Source organism: Cajanus cajan, chromosome 8, assembly GCF_000230855.2.
Source record: "Cajanus cajan strain Asha chromosome 8, NIPB_CcT2T_4, whole genome shotgun sequence".
NCBI classification, from domain to species: Eukaryota; Viridiplantae; Streptophyta; class Magnoliopsida; order Fabales; family Fabaceae; genus Cajanus; species Cajanus cajan.
This window is the reverse complement of record NC_138524.1, coordinates 1,614,953-1,624,738: the sequence shown is the minus strand read 5'-3', so window position 1 is coordinate 1,624,738 and position 9,786 is coordinate 1,614,953. Positions and strand designations below refer to the sequence as shown.

The window sequence follows — 9,786 nt, the reverse complement described above, 5'->3', positions numbered from 1 at the left end:
TTTTTAATGATCTAGGATTGGCGGGACTTGGGTTTTTCCCAATATACCCCCTCATGCCTATGAGACATGCATCAATGGTGGGTGGCCCATTGCATCAATGGTGGGTGGCCCATTTTTAAAGTGGATCTAAATGGCTCTGATACCATGTTAGAATAGTGGATTAAGCCTAACTCAACCCTACAAAACCGGCTTGTAAGGTAAGGGTTGCTTTCCACTTATATATTATTCAATTGCCTAATCTCTAGTCGATGTGGGACTTGGGTTTTTCCCAATATTACAGTCCATTAAAAAGCATTCAACCATCGGGCACGCGTTTCAGAATTCTGACCCCGACTAATACCAATTCAACCAATAGGGCCTTATTAACTGATTAAATATACAGGTAAAAGGCAAAATTATTATCTACTAGTCAAAAAACTAAGACGCATGAAGGAAAACTTGTACAAGGACGTAAAGGTTCAGCATAACAGATCATTCTATAAACAGTATGTACGATATGTTGTGTTGTCCATAATGGAGGTTTCAAATCTCAGTGAAACCGAGTGGAATGGAATTTAAGACCTGAGAGCATGATTAGGCCAGTTGTAAAAGTAAAAAAGACATATCCTCCTTATTCATAACTCCGCTGGCCCAAATTGAGGTTTAGATGCCTGTCAGAAATGTTTGTCGATTAATTCATTAAGACATACTGGTGCAGTTATCAAATTCAAAAGAAATTAACATAAACTGAGTCAGAGGGATGACAAACCTTACTTATCTAGGGATTCAAAATTTTCAATCAATTGTTGTGACCTGCATTTTAGAACGCAATATAAATTTAGGTTAGGTAGGATGAGTTAGATAAAAAAATAAAACTGACATCAGATAGTAGAGTGCAATTCTATCTACAATAATAGATGTTCAGTTTGGGGGCTCAAGAAGGACAATCAAGGTAAGGACAGAAATTAGGTTGGCCTTTCGAGGCGGAGAACAGTTACTAAAAAAGTACTTAAAATTTTAAATTATGGCTTGAATGATTATTAATAAATCATGAAATAGTGATCTGGGCTTAGAAGGGAAGGATCTCAAGTGGAAAAAGTAGACGCTTTGGTTTCAAAGTGTTTTGACCCAAGGCATAGTTGCGTGACAGGAAGACCCATGTCTCCTAAATTCTCCATATGCAGTTCGCCCTAGAATTGAATAGTTCAAAGCAATACGTCACTATACTTTGTAACCTTAAATCTACATTAAGTGGACTCTTGACATAGAATTGCAGACATTTAATAGAAATTACAAATGTCCACCAATCGGGCAGCAGGAAATTCCTTGAACTTACAGTGGACAGGCTCCTGTCAACTTAACACCAACTTTCCCTCACATGAATCGCACATTGACTAATCATTTGGTTAAAATGATGTATATAATTAGAGAGCAATTTTCACCTCATGTGTTAGCTTTTGAGTTTAAGTTAAGCCCAAATTCAAAATTCCAATATGGTAACAGATTCTATCCTAACAGTTGTTGTTGGGCCTATCAAACTATTCATATTATTAGACTATTCACAGATTATAATCTTGCAAACCTCACATGCTCAAAAATATTCAGTTATCAACATGTATTGTCAAAATAGTGTATATAAAAGTAAGAGATAACTCTTACTTTCATGAGCACAAGGAAAAATTGTAAATGAAAAATTAGTATTACATCATTGAGACTTGAACAGCTCATATGTTCGGGTAGTTTGGGACTGAGCTGGATTGCAAAGTATCATGACAAAGCTGAGGTGTCCAAAATTATCCAACTCCTTAAGCACACCTTTGTACACCTTATGCCAGCTTTTAGTTAATTTTGTTGACTCAATTAAACATAACAGCACACATTCCCATTTCCCACATAATGGCTAAAACTTTTATTGGCATGCAAAAGTTGTTTTGACTTTAGAGCTTCTGCAGAGAATGTTGGACTGGGCAAAAATAAAGTTCAACTGGTTGCGTGGGCAAAACCAATTACATAGTTCTCTATCCAGTAGTGCGAGTTTTCATTAGAACACAAAAATGATTTTAGTCCTATTCATTTTGAAAATTTTCATGGATCGACAGGCCATGTTATGGTTACATCATCTCTACCAAAGAACAAGAGAGAACATAAAGACAGGGAAAAAAGAAAAAAGAAATCAAAATATATACCATCTGTCTGTTTGATTGATACCAAGTCCATTGCAGGTAAGAATCATGCCTTTAAATCTGGCAAGATATTCCTGTGTAGCAAAGAGAAAGCCCCATGAAGGCAAGCACAGCGGTTATCATTCAAGATCAAACATCATAAGCAAATCAAAGTGAATAATTACAAAATCTTAAATGACAGTTACATTGCATACCTGCAAGCTATATTTTTCAATCTCACATACCCCAGTTAAATCATAGTCCAAACGCTTGGCAGGATCACTTAATACTATAAAATAACAGAGAAAGACAATAATCAACAACAAAAAATCATAATATAGCATTTACAAGCAACTGCTAGCAGTTTTCTAAACCAAAACTATATGCAGGAGAAACATATCTAGGTCACACTCGTGGCACTAAAAAGTTATTAATCACGAAGTACCACTTAAAGACCTATTTATCAAGTTTAAAGTAATTTCCATAATTCCATTACAGAATCAATTTTGAGTTTGAGTGGTGCTCAAGTAGTCAAGTCGACAATCCAGTAAATTTCAGTATTCATTTAAATATATTTTCCTAAATTCAAGTAGTTGATAGATGATTTTCATTATAAGATAAAAAAAATTCTCTTTGTCGTATGATAATGTCATGCAGATTGGAAGTGTATATGACATATTATATCACTTGGGTTTTCCTCAATTTTGTTCTGGGTTTGAGTTTTGCTATCATCATGTTCTTGAAAATGAAATTTCCATCATTCACTCTTCTAAATTTTCCAGTAACCACAAGGAGTAAAATTATGTAATGCTTACAAAATTATATGATAACAAAGTGTATAACTAATGAAAAATTTAGGCAGTATTACACCAAGTGGAACTGAGGCAGAAAGTTTGACAACAAAGATTAAACTTCATATCCAAATTAATTAAGGACCACAATCTTCGTTCTTACAATCACTTGTCCTTTTACTCCAACCATTTGTATATTGTGATTGTGTTGAAGATAGAAAAAAAATATTCCATTTTCAGGAACCGTAATGATAAGGGTGATTGTGGAAGGCAGAAGAATAAAGCTTGTTAAATTATGTGCTTACAAGGAAAAAGTAAACGTATGAAATATTTTACCATTGTAAGCTTCATTTATCTCTTGAAATTTTGCAGTAACAGCACTGTCACCTCCATGCTTATCAGGATGCCATTTCTATCAAATGTATAGAATCATGTGCACACAGTAAATCAAACTTGTAGAAAAGAAAATTTCATAGTTTGAAAATTTGTGCTACCAAAAAAGTATAGGTCACCACCAACCAGCGCAAGTCTTCGGTAATTAAATTTGATACTCTCATCAGTTGCATCATAATCAACCTCCAGCACTTTGTAATAATCCTGGAAATGAAGTAAAAGTGACCCAACGTGAGCACATGAAAACAACAGAAAAGAGTCAAACATTTTTGCTACATGCAGTGATGATGGCATTGACAGAGTAAGATAATTTGAAGCGCAAATAGGACACTTGCAGAGAGTTTTTCAGTTTCAAGAAAGCAAAGAAAACCAAATAATCTTTAGTTTCAGAAAGACTGTGTTGCACAATATGAAGCAGATTTCAGAAAATGCTCTAGAGAAGTATCAACCAATGAATATCCATATAATTCAATTAACAGACAAACCTATTTCCGCTGCACTTAACAACTCAGTTTCAGATAACTACAACTACAATCTGCCCGGAACCTAAATAGTCACTACAAAATTAACCAAACACATAGACGTCAAAATCACTCATTTCTGCACTTTTGTTCAATATTTTCTCTTCCTCTCACTCCAAACTACATGCTACTCAAATAAATGCGATTCCTTTCACCTACCCAAAGGGTCCTGCTATTCAGCTGAAAACAATGCAGGAAAAGGATGGGCAAATTAAAAAGCATCTTTCATAGTCACAAATAGGCAATAAATTTGAATCAAAATTAAGTTTAGTCCCAAAATAAAAAATAAAAATCCAAGCAATCAAATAGAGCAATCATCCATCACATGAAAGTAAGATTGACAATTGGGGATTAGTTAAAAAACCTTAGGGTTGTTGTTGTCAGCGGCATCCATGTGCTGCGAAAATGGGGTCGACATGCGCAGCTTTTTTTACATAATTCATCGGAATCCGACACAATCCTCGGAGACCAAAACCGGAACAATAGCACAATGCTTCAAACAACTACAGACACGATTGAACTAAAGATAATTAATTACAGACTAGAATGGTTGTGAGAGAGAAAACAAAGTGAGAATTAGGAATTTGTGTGGTGAATGAGAAAACAACACGGCATTCCTATGCCACAATTGGGAAATTCGGATGGCGTCTAGGGATTTTTTTATTTAATTTTTTACCTTTCTGGAATTTATGCGTCGCGCATGTTCACCATGGTAAAACACAATTCTCCAAATCCAGTTTCAAACTTTCAATACATCCTTAAAAAATAGTAATTATTACGCACGCGTTAAAAAAAGTCGCTGTACTTTCCTTCAAAAATAAAGGACTAGTAATTATTAGTAGAATGAGTGTTTTTAAAATATATTTTAATCTATCAAAAATGAGTTTATTTTTAATTTGAGTTCTTTTGATTTTTATTTTATTTTTAATCCTTCTATAATTTATATTTTTTGTGGAATAAATAAATTTTAATTTTAATTTTGTAATTTTTTTAAAAAAAATTATTATCCTAAAATTTAATTTTTTTTATATTTTTATCGATCATTTTAAAATAGATAAATAAAAATCATTTAAATAACTATATAAATTTTTTAGATATATCAAACACTAATATGATATCGTCAATAATTTTAAATAACACATAAGATAGCTACTTAATTTTTTAATAAATAAAAAATAACTAAAAATAATTTAAAAAAAGACTAAAAATAATATTTTTAATTTTAGAAAAAAAAAATTAAAATCAAAATTAACTAATTTTGGATGGAAAAAAAAATATGTTTAATCTCATTTTTCTTATATATTTTATTCCTATCTTATAATTAGTTGGAGAGAATGTTGAAAATATAATACAAGACTACAAAGATCTTAAAACATGTTTGGATACAAATTTTAAAAGACCTTATTTTTTATTGAAAAAATTTTAATGGATAAACTTTTAAAAGTTTTTCTAAATTTTATCTAAGCAAACTTTAAATACTGATAAATATATAAATTATCTTATTAGTAAAATTTATTATGAATAATTATTTTTTAAAGATATAAATTATATTTAAAATTTATGATAAATATTTATATTAAAATACAAGATTATTTTTAGTAATTGATAAATTATTTTAAAAGATGTTGAAATATAATTTAAAAGTAAATATAAAAAATGATTTTTTATTTATTATTTTAATAATAAAATTCTATATTTAATCTAAAATAATTTAAATATGATTGGAGTGAGTCGGTTAAAATTAAATATTAAAAAATTAAAAATATAAATCAATAATTGAATTAAATGAACATATGCCTTCAAATCTAATTCAACCCTAATTGTGCCTATATTTAGGTCGATTTTATGGTACCAGGAAAATCTCTAGAGGTTGAGCTTCTACGAGATCTATAACCTCTCAAATATTTACAGATAATTGGACAACTAGTAAATTGTCATGCTCCGACTCATCAGATAACCCTAGATCCCTCCTAAGTGGAGCAAGCAAAGTTATCGAAGAAAAAATGGAGGGGAAAATGGTAGCTATCCAAAGTGCATAATAAGAGGTCATGTAAAATCATCTAACATCAGAAAAATGATGCTCAATAGATGGGAGTAGGATTCTAGGTTAAAATTAATGATGAAACTAAAATGGCCAAAAATGCATTTCTTAACTCTTAGTTCCAACTTTCCTTCATTGACATGAACATAAGTCAGATACCCAAATACACATAAAATTGAATAATTTGTCATAAAATCATATCACATTTCTTCTAGAGTCTTGCTTTTAACAACTATTGAATGAGATATGTTCACCAAATCACATGTAATATTGATCGCCTCTACCCAAAATTGCTTAGACAAACCTACACTTGAAAGCATGCAACGGGCTCTCTCAAGTAATGTCTTGTTTATTCGTTCTACACCATCATTTTATTGTGGAGTGTGCCTTGCAGTTTTATGGCGAACTATTCCTTCATTTGAGCATAACTCATTGAACTCCTTATTGCAAAATTCCAGCACATTTATCTGTCTTGAGTCATTTGACCTACTTATTTGTTTGTTTCTCCACTAGAAATTTCCATTACTTGAACTTGAGAAATTCATTACTCTTTTATAGTGAAATTTTACCAAAAATTATCATGTCTATAAAATTTTCATAAGCTTTTGGCAAAGAACTAAGGAGAAGAATGGTTTGGTCCTCGTCATCAAATGCAACATCAATATGTTTAATCCTTACAAAATAAATAGATTTTGATTTTAGTATTGTAAAAAAAAATTTATTTTTATACTTTCATAATTTATAATCAAAACATTAAAATTTATCCATGTTTATATATGTGTTATGTGAAAAAAAAAGTAATTTGAATTAGATAATGCATTTTTTTAAATATTTTTTTTAATTTAATTGTGTTATTATTTGAGTAAGAGAGAAATTTCTCTTTTAATATATAAGTAGAGTGGTATGTATAATAAAATAATATGTCATGTATATATATTGAATTAAATTTAGTTAAATTTTAAAATCAAAACTCATTACTAAATCCTATGAAAAAGTTGAACTAGGTTTTGTAATAATGTAAGTTGTAGAGTGTTAATAATTATTTTTATGTTATTAATTTGAGTTGTTGCTTTGAGTTGAGAAACTTTAGGATCTGAGGATTTTTTATGAGTTTCAGTAGTGTTGAGAGTTTCTATGGACAAAGATCCAGTTTGACCCTAAAGGGAGGAGTATATAAAGTTTCTATTTTGAATAAAGTCTCATAAATTTCATTCATTAGAAACTTAGTGAGAGGAGATTCTAAAGAGATAGACTTTGGTCTGTAGACTCTTCCTCCCCTGAATCTTCCCTTTCAATGAGATTCTTCTTCTATTCAAATTGATCTTAGGTTGTTTTGTTGTGATTCAAGTAGTGGAAGTCTTGAATCAAATTGTTGATCTAGTGCGAGGTTTCGTTTCTCTTCTCCTACCTCAATTGTTTCTCTTTTGAGGTGAAAGAAGCTAGATTTATTGATTTTGATTGAGTAGTTGAGTTATGTAGTGATGCATAAGTTGTGTGTTGTATGAATTCCATTGAGATTCATGGTTGAGATCGATCAAAACAGAGTAGGTTGTATTGAGAATTGGAGTTTTGGGTTTATGAGAAAGAATGTGATGATTTGCTACGAATTGTTGTTGCGTGTTTGTTTTTGAGTTGGATTTAAGTTGCATGTGTTGAGTAGGATTATTATTTTGTGTTGCATATGTGGCTTGGGCTAATTTTCGGTGAATTTGGTAGAATTTGTGATCTGCATAAGTGTAGATTGCTTGTTGTGTCGAGTGTCGTTCCAATATAAGCATGGGGAGAAAGACTTATCTTAGGTAGGAATGACGCTAAATGTGAGAGCATTAAGAGTCTTTGACTTGGTGATGTTGGGCCCAAGGTTGACTAGCACCTAACATGACTAAACCAGATCTCTCTATCTGGATGACACCGGGCGCCAGTATGGTGATGCCAAACCTGAGTTAGATAGGGGTTCTTTACTTGAAATGATGTTGGGGTGGCATTTTTCCATATCAAGCGTAAGGTCTTAGGGGTCTCTACCTTATCCATGATGGACATAGCTTATGGAGTGTCGGGCGTGAACGAGATAAAGAGTTTCCTGCACGGATAGCACTAGGAGTGTGATGCCAAACTTTGATTGTTGAAGGAGAGCATGTTATTTAATTTGATGAATTATGAAATACTTGTTGATTGAGTTGTTTGATGACTAAATAAGGATGAATAAGTTGCATGGATGATGTTGTATGTGATGATCGTGTTGTGAGTTGATAGTTAAAAGTTGAGATGAGTTGTAGGTTATGTGGTTGTGTAATTGTGTTGAAATTGTTATATGCATGATGCTGTTGTGTTGTTGAGATGATAAATGTTAAGAATGCTCTGGACATTTAGACATGATGTTGTTGAGCTATGATGGTCAACTTAGGACTAGAGAAAAGGTTTTAAAAGTTGTATATTCCATTATGTGAATATTGTGTTGTGATGCTCCAATAGCCCAAATTTGTTGAAAACCTTTATTGGGAAGTTTACCCTTGAAATGAATAGTTGTGTTGAATCTCCTCTAGGACTTAGTTGGTATCGCATGTGACAAGGTCGAGAGACACATGTATAAAACAATCACAATATAGGGGTTAGGTTAAGTTATACTAATTACAAGTGACCAACCGAGTAAAATACAAAGTTGAGAACTTAGTTCCTAATCAAATATCGGAAGGACATATTATTTGGAGGATAGTCGGTGGGCTAATCTTATAGGAGATTTAGTTAAGTTACCTAATGTCGTGGTAGGCCCATACCCAGCTATTTTACCTAATAGTAGTACTAGACTTCCTTACTTAAGTGACAATATCTGAGAAACCAAGTTATTGTGTTGTGGATTGATATTTAATTTGTTCTTGATCTATCAAGCCATAAAGATCACCCTATGTTGTTGATTTGGTAAGGTCAAACCACTAAAACTACTCACCTTGTATCGTAGGAGATTTTCTAGTTGAAATGCATGATGACACACATAATTTTTGTGTTGTGCATATAATGTGTTGATTTAATTGTGTTGTTCATATGCAATGTTGATTTGTGATGAAGTATGCTGATGTGTTGTAAATTGAGTTGTTAATGTTGTATTGTTTAAGTTGACCTTGTGTTGTAGTAAATGTAGTCGTAAAGTTGATAAAGTTGAATGTGTTGAAATGTTGATACTGAAAAATATGAGTTGTGTTATAATATCTTGTTGTATATGTTGATGCTTTAAATTCTAGTCTACCCTTATGTATTTTCATGTAATATAGACTGCAATGATCATACTTAATAAGAGAGTAGAATAAATGTAGGTTAAGATGTTGTGCAACGGAGACCATTTAGTAAATGATGGAGTGAAGTCTTTTTTGTGCTATTATTATGTAATATTATGTATAGAAATTACTTGATTGATAACTTAAGTTAAATTGTATAATTTAATTTTACTAAAGTAATGTGCTTATATTATGTATAGTTCATTATCTTTATATACATTATATATAATACATATTTTCATATATGTAAGTATATAATTTTACTGAAGGGTTTTCTGGTAATTGGTTATTATCAACATATATGATTAGCAAACACTTTAGCTAGCTGCAGTCTTCGATTGACAAGAGGGATACCATCTTCGGTGTGTTCTCTTTTGGAATAAAATATCGTAGTCCATTTAGATGCAAGTATTTTGAATTTTTTTGTTATTAAAAATAAATAATTTTTTAAAGAAAAATTTATCAAAAATGTTTTTAAATTCATATTTAAATAGGCTCACAATAACGATAAAATTTAATTGGAATAGTCCATCATAAAGAAATTTATTGAAAAACAAATTATTTCAATATATACTTTAATACACTTTCGTTGTTGAATAAGTGTCCTATTAAATACATATCTTAAGATAA

General features: G+C 31.2%; 1 protein-coding gene across 2 annotated transcripts; it reads right to left on the bottom strand.

Annotated features, from left to right (window-relative positions):
• Window positions 1-313: 313 nt before the first annotated feature.
• Window positions 314-4,647, bottom strand: LOC109798676 (Chaperone DnaJ-domain superfamily protein). 2 transcript variants are annotated; one of them, XM_020359027.3, is made up of 8 exons: window positions 4,523-4,647; window positions 4,211-4,349; window positions 3,452-3,529; window positions 3,269-3,344; window positions 2,357-2,430; window positions 2,166-2,236; window positions 754-792; window positions 314-650 (listed from the first exon to the last, which is right to left on the bottom strand). In XM_020359027.3, exons 2-8 carry the CDS (start codon window positions 4,262-4,264, stop codon window positions 611-613), a joined length of 432 nt encoding a protein of 143 aa, XP_020214616.1. In that variant the 5' UTR covers window positions 4,265-4,349; window positions 4,523-4,647; the 3' UTR covers window positions 314-610. The 2 variants fall into 2 exon arrangements, with proteins under 2 accessions (XP_020214616.1, XP_020214617.1); XM_020359028.3 differs by lacking the exon at window positions 4,523-4,647 and having other exon boundaries at window positions 749-792; window positions 4,211-4,497.
• Between the last annotated feature and the right edge of the window lie 5,139 nt (window positions 4,648-9,786).

What these genes read in the sequence shown, in the direction of transcription:
- LOC109798676 (XM_020359027.3), bottom strand. Translation starts at nt 4,264, where the DNA reads ATGTCGACCCCATTTTCGCAGCACATGGATGCCGCTGACAACAACAAC. An exon ending in ATTACCGAAGACTTGCGCTG is followed by an intron (nt 3,345 to 3,451) that starts GTTGGTGGTGAC and finishes TACATTTGATAG; the next exon opens with AAATGGCATCCTGATAAGCA. An exon ending in AATTTTGAATCCCTAGATAA is followed by an intron (nt 651 to 753) that starts GTAAGGTTTGTC and finishes CATTTCTGACAG; the next exon opens with GCATCTAAACCTCAATTTGG.